The 20,740-nt window shown below is 47.1% G+C and overlaps 1 protein-coding gene across 4 annotated transcripts in view; it reads right to left on the bottom strand.

The window, feature by feature from the left end:
• Nucleotides 1-20,740, bottom strand: part of TBCD (tubulin folding cofactor D) — a 2,839,019-nt gene that overhangs the window by 440,989 nt on the left and 2,377,290 nt on the right. For all 4 annotated transcript variants that reach the window (XM_069654539.1, XM_069654542.1, XM_069654540.1 and 1 more), the window contains exon 29: nt 6,476-6,594. In XM_069654539.1, the coding sequence (XP_069510640.1) occupies nt 6,476-6,594 (119 nt within the window). The remainder of the gene's footprint in view (nt 1-6,475; nt 6,595-20,740) is intronic.

Raw genomic sequence — 20,740 nt, 5'->3', positions numbered from 1 at the left:
GTGAAGACGGCAGAGGCTCCTCTCTAGACCACGACCGCATGCCTGCCTGTCTGCTTTCTCTCCTGGCTCCAGTGGACATGGCTCTAGCCCTGCTCTGTGTAACTGTTTCGGGCATCAAGCCCTCTGCCTCAGTCCCCCCTGCTCTGGCACGGTTTGGCAGTGACAAAGCAGATAACTCATAAGAGCATACACCTCTCCCGATGGGCTAATTACTTTGGAAGCTGTCTGACACCTTAGATTAAGAATGGGATACTATCCCTCGTAGGCTGGAACCCTTCTATATCGAAACGTTTGAGAGCTTGCCTTAGTAGCTATTTTGGGTGTGGGATGTTGTAATGAATTTGGCAGAGGACCTGCATGATGTCAGCAGCCCAGAAACTTCCCTGAAGCGGACTATCTTTCCAGCACCGACTCCGGCTAGGCCTCACTCCTCCTTTTCAGAGAGCGATGGTAGAGGAAACCCTTGTTTTTTGTGTTCTCCAATACGAAGGTTCAGTACATTTTAACCGACATATTGACAGAGGATCCTCCACTTAAGACCCTGCTTCCTTCCAATCTTGTGATGGTGACTCCTGAGTCTTTTGGCTGGGAATGACCAGCATCAATCCCTTCAGTAAACCGGGACCTTGCGAAGAAGCATTGTCCGGCTCCTGTAGATCTAGGGTTGCCAGAGAGTTTGGTGGTAAATGCTACAATGGCAGATCCCTTTCCCCTTGCTTCCTCTGAACAGACAGAGCAAGAGACTAGATACCTTTGAACACAAGGTGCTTGTCAATTAGCCTCACCCTTGTGGCAATCAATGTGTCTTGTGCACTGGCCAAGTACTCATTTGGTCTTTGGAGTGTCATCTTCGGGGGAACAGAGAACTTGGCCGAGAAGTAAATGTAGGAGGGCTTTAACTCCTTGGTGAAGGACGGCAAGGAGGCAGCACACTAGGATTTACAGGCTGATCTCAACTAGGCCAATTGTGTGGTGCAAACCATTGGTACTGGGTCTATTCATGGATTTGCCCCAGATGTCCAATCAAAGTTTCTGGGCTTGCACTTTGATGGGAGCAACCTGTTTTGAGTCAAGGACAGGCAAGTCCTTTCAGACGTGTCAGGCTTTGAAGGCTACAGCCAAATGTTTAGGCCTGGCCGTTCAGCAACCTTCCTCCTCCATCCATAGTAGGTGGGGTGTTTTCGCCCCTTTGCCTTGTTCAACCACTGTGACAGTGGCTGGGTGCCCTCCAGCAAACAGCAGCTGGGCTCAGCCTGCCACGGTAGAGGTTTTGGTGCCCAGAGAGGGGGTTTTGAAACTTCACCATCCTCCGCAGCATCTCCTAGGGCAAATCCTCTGTGAAGGGGACAAGGTCCATTTCACCTAGCTGGGTGGGAGGATAGCCCTGATTCGCAAGAAATGGTGCCACTCCACTTCGGATGCTTGAGCCTTACAGGCTGTGACTCAGGGTTACCGCTTCTGCTGGTGGAGGTCTGTCAGTGTCTGTCAAAGGGTGCCATAGAAATGGTGCGCCCATCAAAGCAAGGTACTCTTAATTTCTGGTTCTTTGGTTCTTAGGACATAAGCCCCAGTCTTTCTCATCTTGAATCTGTGGCTTCTGAATTTGTACCTGTGGAAGGATAACTTCAAGGTGGTCACCTGGGCCCTTATCCTTTGTCCGTTGAACTGCAGTTTGGCCGGTATCTCCACAGCTATAGGATGCCTAATTTTAAGTGCCGATCCATCGCAAGCACAGCAAGTATCTGGGCTTTGTGGTCAAGGCATCAATATCAGTTCCAGGTTCCGCCATTCGACCTTTCATGGGTGCCCATGGTTTTCAGCAAACTAACTCAGATGGGGGACTATACATTTCTTTTCCTACCTGGACGATGGTTTATCCGAGTCCGCACCCCGGACTGGTGTCAGCGCATATGTTCTGCACATGCAGCCTGCTGTACAGTTTCTAGTTTCTAGATTCTCTCAGAAGTTCACGAAGTCCCATGTTTCATTGCCCCCGTCCCTCCTATTCATCAGAGAGATCTTGAACACTTACCCTGGGGTAGGGCTTTCCTTCCTGAGGATCAAATGACAAACCTCTTTCATATGTCTTTCAGTCCCAGAAGCTGGTGCCTCATGGCCTCCTGCATTCTGGTTGTGCCGGAAGCCCGGTTACAGGTGAGGTCGCTCTATTGGCTACTTCGGTTGAATTTGTCACAGTTCCAGGACATCATGTCAAACCTTTTGTGAGTCTTGCACAATTTATCTCAATCTCGTATGGTAGTCCCTGCAAGACAAAGTACTGAGAGAGACATTGTTTGGCAACCCTGGCCCAAGATGACAGTGGTTACGGACATGTTCCTGAAGGGCTAGGATGATCACCTTATGGTGAGCAGACTCTGGTCTCCGGCATAATCCTAGGAGCACATCAATTTTCTTACGTTGTGAGGGAACAGGCTGCCCCTAATTGCCCTCTTCCCTACAGAGAGAGGCAAGAGACTGCAGGTCTTGACACACTCTGAGCATGCACTGCTTCAACAAATGGTATGATGAGGGGTCAATGCCTCTGTGCAGAGAAGCAATTGGTAGTACACAACGAAGGGAAAGACAAGAGCAGCTGCACCTAGTACAGACCAAACACGTCACTTAAAGTGGACCTGAAAATCCTGGTCCGTATATTCGCACAGGGTAGACCCATACTTGCCTGGCTTAATTCCTTTGGATCAGGTTGGCTTTGTACAACAATGACAAGGGGCAAACAATAGCCGCAAAAAAATAGACACGATGCAGCTTCCAGGAGACATGTCTTATTATCTTTAGATGCAGAAAAAGCATATGACCAGGTCTCATGGAGGTTACTGCTGGAAGCCCAAAGGATATTTGGTTTGGTCCAAGATTAATCAATTTGATCACCCAATTGTATTCAGAGTCGGGCACAAGGGAGTGGGTGAATAGGTGCTCATCTAATACTTTTGTATTAGGGATAGGAACATGTCAGCGTTGCCCTTTGTCACCCTTGCTTTTTGGCCTGGTCATAGGGCCCCATGGTAACACAAATAAGATCTAAGAACCAAATTAAAGGATTTAAAGTAGGGGAAAGGAAGAATAAGTTGACCTTATTTGCCCATTACATATTGCTCTACATATCAGGCCCAGGGACTTGATTACGGTCCACTAACTGGATCTGAAAGAATATGGGTCGCTTTCAGGCTAAGAAAATGAATATTGGAAAATCAGTCCTTATGCCCCTAGGATCCCAGGAGGAGATCACAATTTGGACCAGATAAAGTATTTGGAATATAGTTGACCGTGGACCTTTCGAAATTGTGTGCTGAAAACAACTCAGAATTATGGGTGAAGATAAAAATAGACTTAAGCCTGTGATCTACCATGGGGCTGTCATGAATGGATAAAGCTGACCATCATAAAAACAAATATTCTCTTTAGGCTCCTGTTCCCATTTACTATCTTAACTATAGTAGTTTCAATTGCCTTTCTTGGGGAAATACAGATAGCCCCCTGTAAATTCTTATTGGGATAAAAACAAGGCCAGGATTACTTTTCGTGACATGACAGACCACAGAACATCACAGGGTCGGGGGTGGGGGGACAGGGAGAACGGGACGACATTTAACAGATGCAGAATGCTATTATAGGGCAGCTCAAGGTAGAGTGCTGGTGGACTTCTTGAGAAAGAGACCTGGGAAACAATGGGTACAATTAGAAAACCATGTTTTGTGTCCTATCATAGGGGGGGAGTTGCTACGGTTGCCACAAAGGGCAATTATACAGAGACCACCTACCACTCAGACTGTTTTGGAAAGCGTGGAGGAGTGGGACAAGGAAAGAGAAATTTATTACCTGGCTCTCCCCATTTAGCTGCATCTGCTTTGCCCCATTCATAGCTAAATTATCAGACCCTAGTTGTTTCCAAAGTTGGTTTGAGGCGGGTCTTGAGAGAGTAGGACAGTTGTGGCCATAAGGAAGCTTCATCAAAATCCACAAGCTATAAAAATCCCTGAATATCAGTAGATTACTGGTATTTTCATATCTACAGCTTAAGGGTGTACTCACAGAAAAGAGATGAAAGAAAAGACTTGCACTTAAGCGGACAGATTTTGGTGGACCAACAAACATGCACAAGAGGTCTAATCTCCAAAATGTATAGGATCCTGCTAAAAGAGAAACTACCAAAGCAAATATTGTAAATGAGAGAATAACCTAGGGATAACCCCTTTCTGATCGATTATGGGAAGGCTGTGTGGCTTAGTGGTAAGGTCTATCTAACCAATATTTCCTTCATAGTTTCAAACTCCTTCTCCATTAGCAGTTCCCCCAGCTCACTTAGCCAGAATGTATAGGGGGGGTTATTGATCGTTGCTGGAGAAAGTGTGGCAAAAGAGAAACTTACTGGCTCATGTGTTGGGGATGTATCGGAGATATTGGGGGGAGGTCCTATCTTGAATTAAAGATTATGATGGAACGAAGAGGCCACTAGACTGCCCCGAGGAAAGACGGCTCCCATTGTCTGCTATACGAAGCACACTTTATGTTACTGGCTGTCAGGTTTTTTTAACAACAGGGTGGAAGAAAGAGCTCTTAATTAAAAGGGAAAAAAGGATTAAAAAAGGTCAATGAGACTAGACCAAAAGGTACATGAATCCTCCAGAAATGTGAAATAGGAATGCTACCTTTGAAGGTCTAAAGAACCAACAGCTGACTCGAATGGGAGTTTTAACCCTTGGTGAAGCCTGTCCCTCCATGGAGGTCACTGCTGGGTTCCTTTGGGGGAATGGATCTATATGGTGACACAACATTGCCAGCACTGGTCGAGAATTGTTATAGGTTCTAAAGGAATGGTTTCATCTTAGATCATCTGGCTTGGGAGGGGACAGAGGGTTGGAGAGTGGGGAAAAGAGGGAGTTAAGCAGTTGATATGTACATCGTAAGGGGCATAAATTCAGTTTGCACTTGAGGACTACTTGCATGTTTAATTGAAAGAAACAAAGCATTATTCTACCTGCGTGATGGAAACGTAGGGGTCTGTGTGTGGCGTTATATGTGGCAATATACATATATGTAGGGAGCCTGTCTCTCTCCTATTTTCTATAACATCTTTATGGTGCCTTTTCTGGACTTCCTGGACAGTAATAACAGAGTTTACAAACTATGCAGATGATACCCAGTGTAGTATACCCATCACTGGTGTCTTTGTGGATGATGAAGCTAAAATCAACAGGATTTACCTTCTCATCCAAAGCTGGATGTGTTCTAATGGACTGGCTCTTAACACAAGCAAGACAGAACTTATGCTTGTGGGTAGTGATCCTAAGATTCGTAACCTTGAGGACCAATACTCTAAACTGGTAATTGATGACTGGGTTCTAAAGGTCAAGAAAAAAGTCAAGACTTTGGGTATTTATCTTGACTGTAAAATTAACATGAAAGCGCAGGTTGGTAGCTTGGTGGCTTCGTCCTCCTATTATATTAAACTGCTTTCGCATGCCTGCCCCTTTCTTTCACAAACCAGTAGCGAAAAGCTAGCAAGAACACTGATAAACTACAGGATAGACTATTGTAGTAGCCTCCCGATTGGCCTTCCAAACTGCGAACTGATTAGATTGCAGGTGGTGCAGAAGAACACTGTTAGGGTAGTTATGGACAAGAAGAGGTCCGATCATATCTCTAAGGCTAGAAGGGAACTTCATTGGCTCCCTATTAAGGAACAAATTCTCTTTCGGCTCCTGTCCATCTCTTTCAATTGTATGAAAAACTCTGGCCCACCTATCTCAATGAGGAGTTAAGGCCCAAAACGAGTAAACACAATCTCAGATCTAATAACTACTCTCAGCTAATTATCCCTGCATGTAGATTATCGCAGACTAAGGCATGTGCCTTTTTTTCTGCAGCTCCCGTGGCATGGAACAATCTTCCCTTGCAACTGAGAGATGAAAATTCCAATTGAGGTTTCAGAAAAGGACTGAAGACATACCTGTAAACACTTTATGGCTTTTCCAATGTTCTCCTACACCTGTTCTTTTCTCCTATGGCTTATTAGCCTGCGTCTGCTCTATGTTTATCAACGCCCTTAAGCCTTAGGGTCAGTGGTTTCTGCGCTATACAAATTTATAAATAAATAAATAGTGATGGAAAACACTGATAATCAGTGGTTTTATTGAAAATGATTTTACATGCATTTCTAGGTAAATCGTTCACTCTTTACTCTTCTTTTTTTTTTTTTAGAAAGGAACATATATCAATTTAGTACTTATACTGATCCTTATAAAGGATTCCAGTTTCTGTATGTGACACATTGGTTTCGTTAAAAAAAATGGAAGATACACTGCAATTACAGGAAAGGTGGATGTGCATGCCATAACATTTTCAGAGCAATTGAACAGTGATTTTCATCAGTAATTGCCAGCAACTCGAGTCTTAGATCACATTTTTAATAGCAATTAATGCCCAATCCCACTCAATAGGACAGAGAATAGCTTACCTGCTCAAGCTTGCCTTTGAGCATGAACTTTGGAAAGGACCCCAGAGCGAGTGAAAAACCACAGCGAACCATTTCTTCAGTACTCTTTAGCTCATAAATATAGTGCTTCACTAATGCATCTAGAAAAAACACACAGGGCAAAATAAGCACCAGACAAATCACATAACATGCTGTATGTTGATTATGGTTTTTATACTAGGGAGAAGGTGGTAATCAAAACAAAAGTTGAGCTTAGTTTCATCAGGGTTAGTTTTGTCTCTTTGGATCACAAAAGAACGTACAATAGATAAGAAATCAGATTTTACGGGAAGTGGTGATCTTCTCACAATGGGGGGAGTTTGAGGGACATTATGACGAGGTTGTGGAGGGGAGCAAATAGCACATTCACTGGGGACAATACAGAAGTAGACATAAATTAAGAACAACCAATATTGGATATCTTTTTAGTGCAGGTAGGCAGTACAGCCAGATGTATTCGGGATGTAACCATGATGGGTGAAGTGCTACAGTGGAGGCAGGGGAAGTGAGGGACAAAGGCAGGTTAGAAGCGAGGGAAATATGTTAGCTAGCAGGCAGATGAGAGTAAGAATAAGAGGGTAACTCAGAGGCAAGGAGGTAGGTTTTTAGTTTGGTTTTGAACCAATTCGTGTGGACAGTTTCTAGGATGTCCAGGGGGAAAAAAATCCATTCAAGTGGAGCATGAAGAGAGAAGGAGCGGAAGCATAGGGATGGCAAGGAGCCACAAGGGTAGTTGAGGAGGCAGAGCCGAGAGTACAAAAAGGCTTGTAGAGTTGGATAGAGAAGAACACGTTTCTTTCTTACCTGGTAACGTTCTTTCGATGGGATGGTCCGACGACGTATTCCATATCTATGACAAGTAATCACCACAGCTGTGCTGCTTCGGAAAATTTTCGGCATCTGCGTCCTGCGTTGATGACGTCGATACGCTGTCCTCGAGGGCCTCCGTCGAGCCGACGTCACTGGATGTTATAAGTAGGACGCACGACGCCTGTAGCTTCAGTTATAGTTTTTTCCCAGAACGTGTGGCACCAATCTTCTGCCAGTATAACCACAGAAAGCCTTGCGGAAACGTAAGCTACAATCGCATAAGAAATTCTGTAGCGGGGCAGGTAGGGAGGGAGCGATATGGAATACGTCGCTGGACCATCCCATTGAAAGAACATTACCAGGTAAGAAAGTAACTTGTTCTTCGAGGGGATTGGGTCCTCCGACGTATTCCATATCTATGACAGACTCCCAAAGCAGCACCAACGTATGGAGGAGGGAAAATAATTTAGAATATAGAAATTTAGAATGCCCAATTAAATTGCAGAGTAAAGGACCGCCTTGCCAAAGGCCAGATCCTGACCATGGATAGAATCTAGGGAGTAGTGTCTTACAAAAGTATGGACCGAAGCCCATGTGGCTGCTTCACAGATGTTACGAATAGGAACACCCCTCTGCAGGGCAGTAGAGGCAGCCATACCCCTAGTAGAATGGGGCCGTAAGCCTACCGGAGGGGCCTTACCCGCCAAGCGGTAACATTCAGAAATTGCCAAGATAATCCATCTAGACAAAGTCTGTTTAGTAACAGCTTGTCCCAAACGCCTTCCAGCGTAACCTATAAAGAGCTGATCGTCCACTCTGACCCGGGACATGCGTGAAATGTAGAAACTTAAAGCTCTCCTAGGATCCAACCTATGGAGCCTCTCCTCTTCCTTACCAGGATGCGGTGGAGGATAAAATGCCGGAAGAATGACCTTCTGGCTTAAATGAAATTCCGACACCACTTTCGGAAGAAAGGAAGGACGAACTCTAAGGACAACCCTGTCCTTATGAAACACTGTGAAGGGTGGCTTAACAGAAAGTGCCTACAACTCACTCACTCTGCGAGCGGAAGGAACTGCAACTAAAAATACAGTTTTAAGGGTTAACGGTCTCAAAGGACAAGAATGTAAAGGCTCAAATGGGGCATCCATTAGGAATTTTAGAACAAGGTTCAAATCCCAACCGGGCACCTGGAAAGGTGACAGTGGAAACACATTAGTGAGCCCTTTCAGAAACCGAGAAATCAAAGGAATTTTGAAATAGGAACACTCCTCAGACGAGCGCTTAAATATAGACAGCACCGCCAGGTAACCTTTAATGGTACCCACTTGCGGGCCTTTATGGGCTAAAGAAAGCAAAAAAGACAGAACCACAGGAATGTCACATGAAAAAGGATCCACATTCTTAACCCTGCACCAGTTGCAGAACCTTGCCCAACGGCAAGGGTACAGGGACTTTGTTGCAGGCCGTCTGGCTGAAAGCAACACCTCCATCACGTCTTCAGGGAGGTCCCAATCCTTATACCTCAACCTTTCAGAAGCCAAGCATGAAGGTTGAGGGATCTGACCTCTGAATGGAGAACCAGAACCCCCCTCCCGTGAGAGCAGATCGTCTCGGTAGGGAAGACAGCGTGGAGGGCAGATGGACAAGTCGAGAAGGTCCGGGTACCAAGCTCTCTGGGCCCATGCCGGAGCAATGAGGATCATCTGGGAACCGAGCCTCCCTAACCTCTGCAGCACTTGGGGGATGACGGGGACTGGAGGAAACGCGTACAGCAGTGGGAAGGACCACTCCACCACGAACGTGTCCCCTAAGGCTCCTCTTGGAGGAAATTCCCATGAGCAAAACCTTTCGCGCTTCCGGTTGACACTGGAGGCGAAGAGATCCACTTGTGGGGTTCCCCAAAGGGCAAAGATCTCCAGGAGAATCTCCTGAACCAGCTCCCACTCTTGAGAGATCGCGCTCTGCCTGCTCAGAGCGTCCGCCGTCTCCGGCCAGATGAACTGCTGAGATCGATATTTCCTGCTGGATGGCCCAGAACCAGAGCTGCATAGCCTCCCTGCACAGAGGAAGTGGCCCTGCACCCCCTTTTTTGTTGAGGTTGTGCATGGCCACTGTGTTGTCTGTCAGAATCAGGACTTTCTTCCCTCGCACAGTCGGGAGAAAAGCCTTCAGGGCAAGCCTGATGGCCCTCAGCTCCAACAGATTGATATGGAGTCTGGACTCCAACGGAGACCAACGACCGCTGACTGTCAACTCGTTGGCATGAGCTCCCCATCCCGTGAGGGATGCGTCCGTCACGATCATCACCTCTGGCCAGAGTAGCCAAAATGGAGCCCCCTTCATCAGATTTCCTTCGAGGGCCCACCAGAGAAGGTCCTGGGCGACCGAGGGCGGGACCTGAACGTGGTCCAACATCCTGCCGGAGGACTGACCACTGCATCTTGAGGGCCCATTGCAGAGATCTCATCCGCAACCTGGCCTCTGGCACCAGAAGAATGCAGGATGCCATGAGGCCGAGCAACCTCAGGAACTCGAACGCTGGGAGACTCTGGGCATGTTGAAACTTGTGCACCATCTGTAGAATGTGAGGAGCCCTCACCTGGGGAGGGAAACACTGCCCCAGGTACGTGTCGAGCACTGCTCTGGGGTACTGGAGCCGCTGAGTTGGCGTCAAGTGGGACTTCTTTAAGTTGAAGGAGAAGCCCAGCTTGTGAAGGGAGTGGCAGGTGACGGACAGATGATCCAGGACTTGCTCTGATCAACCAATCGTCCAGGTAGGGGTAGACGTGAATCCCCCCTTTCCTGAGATACGCTGCCACCACCACCATGAGCTTGGTGAAAACCCTCGGGGCGGAGGTCAATCTGAACGGCAGGACCCGAAACAAAGTGCGAGTCGCCAACCGTGAACCTCAGGTACTTCTTGTGCTTGGGATGGATCGGCAAATGAAAGTAACCGTCCTTGAGGTTGAGAGACACCAACCAGTCCTGAAGTTGAAGGGCCTGGAGGACTTCAGAGAGAGTAACCATCTTGAACTTGTCCTTCCTGAGGAGCTGGTTCAAACCACCCAAGCCCATGATGGGTCTCAATCCCCCATTCTTTCTTTGAAATCCAAAAATAAGGGGAATACCATCCCTCTCCGCTACAGGCACCCGTTCTATGGTGCCTTTCTGCAGCAGGGATTTGATTTCCTGCGCAAGGAGCGGATCCAGACTCTTTAAAGAGAGATTCCCTGGTGGATTGTCGTGAGGCCTCTGCCGGAAAGGAAGACAGTAGCCGTGGGCTATGATCTCCACAACCCACACATCTGAAGTAATAGCATGTCACACTACAAGATGCTGCGCCAGCCTTCCCCCAACCGGCGAACCATGGGACATGGCCTCATGACTTAGCTGAAGCGGCTGCGGCAGTGCCTGAGGGTAGAGAGGAAACTGCCCGAGTGGCTCTGGCACCTCAAGTCCCTTATTTTCCACCTCTGGCACTCCTACGGTGGCCCCTTTGACTTGTAGCCCCTCTCCATCTACCAAAGGAAGAGTAGTACCAAAAGGAACCTCCCCTCCATTGCTGTTCCCTAGGACGAAAAGAACTGCAGCGCTCAACGACTTAGCTGCAGCTTTGCAGGTCTGCAACCTCTCAAGGCTCTCGTCAGCCTTGCTGCAAAAAAAATGTTCACCATCAAAGGGCATGTTGAGAAGCTGGGCTTGCACATCAGGAGCAAACCCCGACTTCCGCAACCACGCAAATTTGCACATTATGGTGCTCGCCGCCATGGACCGGCTGACACAATCTGCCACGTCCAGACTCGACTGAACGGATTCACACATGGCATCCTTGCAATGCTGAACAAGAGCAAGAAAGCCATCCTGTTCCTCCCCTTCGGGAATATGTTCAGCTGCCAAAGAGACACAATTCCACAGAGTATGAGTGAAGCGTGCTAAGGCACACACAGAGTTGGCTGCCTGTAAAGCCATACCCCCTAAAGAAAACACTTTCTTCGGCCAGCCACAAAAGATTTGCCGTCCCCATCAGGAGGGTGTAGGGTACGACACCTGTTTTGCCGGGGCCATAGCCGCCTGCACCAACAAACTCTCCGGAGTGGGGTGCGTAGTCAAGTAGCTGGGGTCGCTACTGGCAGGATGGTATGTTTTGGGCAAAGACTTGCCCACTGCCGGGAGACACTCTCGAGCAGTCCAAGCCGCAGCCACCCTTCTTTTCAAGGCAATATGGAATGGCAGTACTGGGTCAGTTGGTGGACCTTGGTCCAAGATGTCTGTCAGGTCATCCTGCAGAAAATCTCCTGGTGGCGCAGACCACCCCAAGTATTCCGTGACTCTCGACATGAGGCGCTGGTACGAGGATTCAGCATGCGTACCCGGCTCAGGCCTGCCAAACTCAACCTGCGGGGAGGTGTCCAGACCACTGGCATTGTGCAAAGACTGACACAGGTCTTCTAACTGGCTATGACCAGATAATAGGTCATCAGGAACCTCCTCAGGAACCATACCATCATCAGACCCTTCATCCACCTCGGAAATATAGTCAAGAGGCTGGAATAAATCCCTGGATGAGGGCACGTGTTTGGACTTGGCCAGCGCCTTCCTCTGGGTTTCCACTGGTCTCCGGGGCACCTCCGAGATATCCTCCTCGAAAGGTGTCGACGGAATCGGCGTCGAGCGTGGCGCTGATGGCTTCGACACAGGCCTCGAGAGCGGAGCCCCGAGCGTGTCCTTCGACAGCCTCGGCGCTGATGGCGTTGATGGCTTCCACGGAGATGGAGCCACGAGAGAGTCCTTTGATGGTCTCAACGCCAAAGGCGTTGACGTCTTCTTCGAAGACCTCACAGGCTCCGACAGTCTTGATCGTGTCGAGGACCGGGACCTGGAGGGGGCATGACTAGAGCGATCCACCTTGTCCGAACAGGACCTCGAAGGTTCCTGGTGATTGCAACGACCGCTCGAGCCCAAAGGCGTGCGAACAGTGTCTCTAGCACGTTCCCTGCCGGCGTCTTTCGACAGCGCGGACAGAACGGAGCCCTGCAACTGAAAAATCGCCATCATCTCCTTACGGAATGAACGTAAGGACGAGGACGGGGAAGGCGACTGATGACAGCGCTTCCGTGGGTGTCTTGAAGATGCAGAGGAATGGCGGGACCTGCTCCGGGACCGAGACCCCCTGGACTTACGCCGACGATGCGGAGAGTCGCCCCTCGAATCATCAGTCGAAAGCCCAGTGGATTTCGACTTCTGGTGATTGGACACCTTACCGACAGAAAGCTTCTTCTTACGCTCCCGCAAGGCCTTCGAAGTTAACGACTGGCAATCGTCACAATCGTCCGTGGTGTGGTCCTCACCGAGGCACCAGTGGCAGGCGTCGTGCGGGTCCATCAGCAACTCTTGGAACCGCAATCCCGACACGTCTTGAAACCCGGCAGCGGGGTAGAAGACGACGAAGACATCATGGAAATCTTCACAAACAAACTGGTTCGAAGAACCGATAGAAAAACTCAGAAGAACCGAGGCGCACCAAGATCTCCAAAGCAAACACGTTAGTGGGAAAAACTGAACTGAGGCTATGGGCGTCGTGCGTCCTACTTATAACATCCGGTGACATCGGCTCGACAGAGGCCCTCTAGGACAGCGTATCGACGTCATTGACGCAGAAAATTTTCCAAAGCAGCACAGCTGTGGTGATTACCTGTCAGATATGGAATACGTCAGCGGACCCAATCCCCTCGACGGATAGATACAGTGGTGCCTTACCATGGATAGATTTATGAACCAGGACAAGAAATTTAAATCTGGCCCTATTTTGCATCGTCAGCCATCCAGCCTGGAGATGGTATGAGGAAGTAGTTGTGAAGTGAGGGAGTTCAAAGAGAATCCTGGTACCGAAGTAAATGATCGGTCAAGATTTCCTCAAAGTCCCTCTCTTTTCTAGAACCCATACATTTTTGACATGATAGTGTCCGACAGGCCTTGTTCTCTGTGTAGATCAAGTCTAAGCCTGTAGGTGTGCGGGAGTCGTCGCCTGAGGGTACCTTGCCAGTCGCAGAAGACGCATTGATGCCGAAACCAATGGTGCCTCTGCCACAGGTGCTGGGACTGAAGCCACCGGTGCCTTGGTGAAGATGTCAATCATCTGTAGGCAAAAGGTTCCCAATCCTCATTTGTGGAGGATTGGGTTGGGAAGGGTACCTGCGCTGACACCTCCAGAGAACCCCAAGACTCACTCGGAGGGTGCAACCTCTCTCTTACAGTGTTTCTACTTCTCCACGCGCTGAGCCATTCAATCTTCAGAACAACGATCCACGCTGTGCAACCTTCCCCTGCTAGTCCCCAAGGGCCTTTGGGTGCATTGGCTGACAACCTGCAATCCTGGGTGTTGTGGTCTTCGCACAGGCAGTACAAGCAAACGCTGCACAGATTGGAAACAGACATCCGTCTACCGCAATCCGCACATGCAATGAAACCGGAGGTCATCATCACAGTTGGCATGATGAAACACTTTAGAAAAGCTCGACAAGCACGTTCCGGATAAGCGAACACTGTGCGCTGAAAAAAGGAACTGAGGTCATGGGGCGCTACTTATACTGGCCCCAATGTCATTTCGGACGCGGGGTGCATAGATGCATCGGCAGGACAACATCTAGCCGCACAGCGCCCCCTGGCTGCAGATAAATTTCTGAATAACAGCTGCTCTGGGATATGAATAGCATAGATGAGTAATTCATGGCAGGAAGGAATCCATTACAAATAAATAACTCAGGACAGGAGAATGTCGCCCCATCTCATATTGGGTACTTGCTGCACGCATCTTCCTATTCTTGGTAATACAGATTAATACCCATCCTTTAAATAGTCTTTCTTGACTCTTTTTATTAGTTCATGCAACAGTCACCAGATTGTGACTTATGCATTGCGTTTCTTTGGCTTGCGCCAAATTCTTAGATCAGTGTTCTTGGGCTTTGGATCATCTGATGAAACCGTTTTATATAAAGTTTTGATTTTTCTCGACCTTTATATTTCAGGCTTTTCTGACCGGTTTTCTCTTTTAGGACATTTATCCTTGGAGCTTTTCTGGTCTTTAGTTGACTATACTCTTTCTCTTATCTTCCACTTTTATGCTTTCAGGCAAGAGATATCCTTCCCCTCTTTCCAGTATAGTGTTATCCCTGTCTCATTCTTCACTTTCTCTGGGATTTCTACTGGATCCTTTCTTGTATTACGATAGTTCAGATTCTGTCATTTTCTTTCTAAGTTCTTCTCACTGTTACTGAGACAAAGTTTGATTGGTTTTCCACTTCTCTGTGTTTTCCTTTTCGGGGCAGTTATTATCCTCTCTCTTATGTTAAGTGTGATGAACCCAATGGTGTTATCACGGATTCCCCGGCAGTGACCTCCTCCCATGAGGCCAGGGGAAAACAGCTGTTACCTGATCCTGACCCTGGGGGCAGTTATATAAGGGAGGCTCACATGGGAGAAAACAACTACCGGGGAGATGTTATGACTTTGCTGGATGAGTCACAGTATCCCCCCCTTTCCCATAAGGAAGACCATCTAATATCCAATGGCCTATTGTCATTCTAGTCAGGCCTCCACCTTTGACCCAAACACCCACAACTCACACCTAACACCTTTTAATTCTGACGTGCCTTTATGTGAAATGCATGAGTAAAACCATCTAAGAGTTAAAAGCCCAAAGACAACCATTGACTCCAACTCCCATAACTACCCAGGTACTGAGACGAGGACAAGAGGGTTTGTGCAAAGTGATATGATAGGAGCTCGAAGTACAGCATGCAAACTAGTTGTTTTTCCAAGCCTTCAGTGTGCGGGACATTTAAAGATGGCAACTGTACTATCAAGTCGAGCAATGCAGGAGGAGACATTGCTGCCCATGCTGAGGCACACAAACGTGAGTCACACAGATGGAACTGGAAAAACTTAGAAAACCGCTGGGACAGGAGTAGAAAGTTGCATGCAAGCAAGAGGGGCAGTGGAGATGCTGGGAGCCGCACAGGAGCACCTGGAGTTCGGGCCGCTCGATGCAAAAGCTTTCTCCAGTCCGGGACAAGAAGGAAAGCTTGAGTATGACCACAGAGCCACGCAGGACGCTGGATGAATGTCCGCACACTCCAAACTGGAAAGTGGGTGAAGGGACCACACTGCAGAGGCGCCAGCAGATCAGAGATGCTGGAAGAAACCAGTGAATCTGCCCTGGGACATTCCAACAAGTGCACTAACAAGTGTTTGAGTGGTACGAGATTGCTAATGCATAAAATAAAGTTAGTTTGAATGCAGACAAGACTAATTACAAATTCAACTCCCAATAAGAAGAATGTTTGAATGCAGACAAGGTAAAGTATAAAAGCAAACCCCAATCAAATACAGATGCATGAGATGACATGTGGGGAGAAGTTTGAGTAAATGTTACCATAGACAGATATATCAAGCACCTCACCGTATATGCTGTCTTGGTATAACCGAAGAACTGTGATAATCTAAGCACTGTGAAATGCATAAGAAGTCCTTGCAGGCGAGTACACCAAGTAGCTTGAATTGTATCAAGAATCCTGGCAGGGGAGTATACAAGGTGATCTGCAAGATACAAGAGATTCTACAGAAATACTATTACAGAACCTTTTGCTTGAACAAGAACTTTGTGAGTCCAGTGAAGACACAAAGGAACTGGTAGCTAAAGAGACATTATTTGCCATCCCATCTAAGAATCCAGGGGAAGGGGATCAACCTCTGGATCCAAGGGTCTTCCCCCTTGGAGATAATTTTCGTTGGAGTCATTTATATACTTTTGGTTTTGAACACTTTTTGTCAACATCAAGATAAAGACATTTCCTTGCACCTTTTTGTTGTTTTTGTAGTGTAAGAGTCAGGATAGGTGTTTTGGACACATGTACAGCTTTCTTTAATAGCTGACATCCTGACGCAGACAGACTCTTAGTTTTAGTTTCTAGGTAGGGAAGTTCCTCTTTAGAATAGGCCTTGAGAGGTATTTTCCCAACCCATTTCGTTTAATTAAACAACATTGTGCCTGGCTTTCATTTCTGAACCCCCACATAAGATCAGGTTTACTTTCAAGCCGTTTCCATTTTCACAGAGACGAGTATCCCGGGCCATAGAATGATCCTCTACTGACCTCCCGCGTTCTCTGTTGCCTTCCCGATTCTTGGGCAATGTGTCCGGGATTCTCACGGACCTTGGCTTCTCTATTCCCCTTCATCTCGCTTCCTGCTCGTGTTTTCTGGCATCTGACAATCGATCCTCGCTCTCTCTCCAAGTTTCTCCATGTCACACTGGGGAGTCGAGTCACTGACTGCGACCGTCCCACGGTAGTGTTGGCGGAGTTGCAAGGGCCGCCTGCCCACCACAATACTTTCTTGATCAGGCAACTACCAATTGCCCGCCTCCTGTCTGTGCTGCTTCTCTCTCACACATGCTGGATTTCCAGTGTGTGTGTATTTCCTAGCCTCTCAGAGATGGGGGCGGGCTCCACTTGGGGAGAAAGGGCAAATATCCTCGATTCATCATAGTGGGTAGACCGTGTTTGGGCTGGTATCTTTTAACAGTAAAATAGTCAGGTGGGTTTGGCACCGCTCCATATATACTAGTATTCAGTATATCCACTTTTATACATTCAACAATAATATTCCAAGGTGCATGCCTTCAATACACCTCCGCACATGGTGTTCAAAATATACCAGAGAAAAAACCAGGGGAAGGGCTGCATACTATTAAACAGTAAACTAACTGTGTTGATATGTGTACTTAAAACTTAAACACTTGCACTCATCATCAAGATTGCAAACATATTCATAATACAGGCAGACAGCAATTGGTCAATACATTTGAGACAAGCGAAGGTCCTTCTTTAGGGCGTGGTCTAGCCTGTGCGGGAAAACAGATGTTTCAGTCAGGAGCAGGTCACGAACGGATCGTAAGTCTGTTTATTTTTAGAATAAGAATGGTTGCTCTTCTTTTTGTCTTACCTCATAACTCGGCAGCAATAGCTTCTTGGATTATTTGTTGAACACTTTGAGTGATCTTTAAGATCATACTTTCTACCGATTACACATGATTTTATAGGTTTTTGTTTATCTTTTGTTTTGCGCACAGGCTAGACCACGCCCTGAAGAAGGACATTCACATGTTTGTGAAGCAATGTTGATGATGAGTACAAGTGTTTCATTTTAACTACACACTGTGAATAATCAACACAGTTAATTTACTGTTTGAAAGTGTGCAGCCCTTACCTTTGGCTGAAGCACTGGGCTTTTTGCTGGTATCATAACAGTAGCCATGTACTGCGAGTTGTACATCTGCATGTGCGTCCATTAGGATTAGACCACGGTCAGATGATGATGAAAAGCCATGCTTTGAGAGATTTGCAAAATTGGAGAATTGTGGGGGCATTCCAAGCCTCTCGGTGGAAATTCCCAGGACCCATACAGTTTGCGATTCCTGTTGATGCTAGATGTGAACAGGTCTACCTGCGGAATTCCACAAAGGCTGAAAATATCGAAAAAAGATCTGTTGGCACAGCTCCAACTTGTGAGAGACCCAACCCTTCCTGCTGAAGCCATCCACCACAAAATTCTCCATCCTGACCAGAAGGGCTGCTGAGTGGGAGACTGTATTGCAATGCCAATGAGAGCGGTAATCAGAGCCGCATTGCTTCCATGTACAAATGGCCAGTGACCGAACACTGATTTTGTTGAGGTAGTGCATGGTCACCATGCTGTTCCTCAGGCTCAGCATGCTCTTCCCCTGGATACAAGGAAGGAAGTCTATCAGCGCCAGTGTGATAGTCTGCAGCTCCAGATTCGACTCTGCCGGGAACTAAATTCTGCTCACTGTGAGCTCGGCCAGGTAAGCGCCCCTGCCTGCCAAGAGTAGTCTCAAGCCATGGTTTGCTAAAGGGTACACCATAGGAGGTGCGACGAGACCAGACCTTCAAAAGGTCTGTCATGCTGCCTGTGATCTGTCATCAATAGGACCTGAGTAGCCACTTAAGGCATCGCATTCGGGCCTCTGGCGCCATAAAGATACAGGAAGCCATGAAGCCTAGCGACAGTAGAAAATCTGAGGCCGGCAGAGTGTGGGCATTTAGACATTTTGTGATCATCGAGCTGATATTCACAAGTCTGTCCTTGAGAGAGTAAACCTTCCCTAACCAGAGCCCAGTACAACTCTGATGAAATGAAGTGCTTGTGAAAGTGTCGCCTGAGACTTCTTGAAGTTTAGGAAAAAGCCCAATAAGTGTAACAGATGGAAATTCTGGCTCAGATAGTCCAGGTATTGAACTGGGGAGCAAGCGCTGATAAACCAACTGTAGAGGTAAGGAAAACATGTATTTCCTCCCTCCTGAGACTTGCTACCATCACCAGCATGTTTATAAAGACCCTCTGGCAGTGGTTAGACTGAAAGGAAAGACCCAAAATTGGTAATGGGTGCTGCCAATATGAACTGGAGGTAATTCCAGTGCTTGGGATGTATCAGCACATGAATACAAAGTGTCCTGAGATACTGTGACACCAACAAATCCTGCAACACTAGGGCCTGGAGGATCTGCTACTGATTCAAGTACCAGACTGCTTGAGGTAACTCCTAAGAGTTATATGTCATTGCTAGATTTCCATAATGGGAAACCCAGCGCCATGAAGCCACTTCAGTTTGTCGCTCATCCTTGTGCTGATGCAGGCATGCACCGCTGGGATCAAACGCTCCGGCAACACAGAAAAAGCAGATGCACAGGTAGCAGTACAGCTGGTGCAGTAACTCACAAGTTGCAATAGCTAAGAAATAACTGTAAGGTTCTCTCCAGAATTGGGCACCACTTTAAATGAGATAGATTGGTGGAAGGTAGGATATTGTGTTAATTGCAGCCTATCACAACTATCACAATCCTGATGGAAATGAGAAAGGAACTCACTATGGTTTTCTTTCCCTTGAAATGATTTGATGTATCCTTTGGAAAGGGTTGTGGTAAGTGAATGCTTCCTTAAGGATGTTCAGAGATCAGTAACTGGGCTCCATGCACCCAGTGGGCCGCACCCTCGGGAAACCCTCTTGGGAAAGGAAACCCGGTTTGTCACGAAGAGAAGATGGTAATCCGTCTAATGAGATAAATAACTCTCTGAAATGTGGCAAGTCTTTCGTGTGCGGTGATCCGAATGGCTGGTTCCGTATAGAATGGAAATAGGAAGGCAGCAGTAAGTCTCAGCACTGGAGGCGGAAAGGTCGGCTGGAGACCAGGGGCAGCCGGGCCGAAGAAACAGCGGCACTGATTGGAGACACTGTGGAGCAGGCAGAAGCCAGATCACGTAGGTAGGTAAAGTTGGCAGGCAGAAGGGGAGATAGAGAAAAGGGGAGACGAGATAGGGGAGACGAGATAGGCAAAAGGATTAGAACTGCAGGCGGAAATATAAGATAAGGAAAAAATATCAGAATAAGAAAACAGTAAGAAGGAAAACTGCCAAGCTGAAGAATAGCACGGCGGAAAGTTAGATACAAAGTAAGTAAGAATCGAAATAAAGAATACTTGCGAAATGCGAATAAGGCTTCAGAGTAATTTAACTTGCCAAAGAAGGAGCAGAGCAAAGTAGCGACGCATCGACCTGTTCCTCTGTTGGAGATAATATAAGAACGGGAGGTAGACGGTCGCCGCCATCTTGAAGAAGACTAGTCTGGTACTTTGGTTTATCTAAGACAGATTCAAGAAGGCGCCATCTTGGTTTCCATTTCAGATAGCAAGGGCAATGTCTTTTCCAATCCATCCAAAGGGACCTTGAGGTTCTTCTAACACAGCCATAAAGACATGGAACTTTAATCACAATTGAAAATGTTCAGCCCGGGTGGACAAAAATCGCCCACGTGAAAAGGTGACGGACCTTCCAAACGACCAAGCCAGCGGTGGGCAATGTGCAGGAGATTAACATCTCCATAACAGAGGAGTGCCTTAACATCACTGTGATAGAAACTGGAATGCTAGAGGATTTACTGGAAAAAGTGCAACAATCATTTTAATGAAAAACACTGCATATTTTAACACATGTTGATACAAACAGAACATCAACCTTCATACTACATTAAAAGAACTAAAAAAGAAAAAGAAATCAAAGACCAGAATCTCCAAACTGGAACATGGCTGCTGCAAATCTGTATCAGGAAAACCAGAGTGTACTGTGATGTAAGAGGATGGGTTGATGCACTTCTATGCTTCCTTTGACTTTAATCAGATCAACAGTGTACTTTATTCCCTATGACAAAATTATAATAAAAGTGTAGCGCATGTTCTGGTTTCCGGACTAAACTTTGGGTTTACAAAAGCAAATTACATTTTAAAAAATGAAATAGAAACAGTATAGGATGACTATGGTTTTCGAAACTTGGCTAATAGCATTAAATGGTTGTCCCTCACCC

This window comes from Ambystoma mexicanum, chromosome 3q (assembly GCF_040938575.1).
Source record: "Ambystoma mexicanum isolate Mex_15411 chromosome 3q, UKY_AmexF1_1, whole genome shotgun sequence".
Taxonomy (NCBI): Eukaryota; Metazoa; Chordata; class Amphibia; order Caudata; family Ambystomatidae; genus Ambystoma; species Ambystoma mexicanum.
Note: the sequence above shows the minus strand (reverse complement) of the source record. Positions and strands in the feature narration are given on the sequence as shown.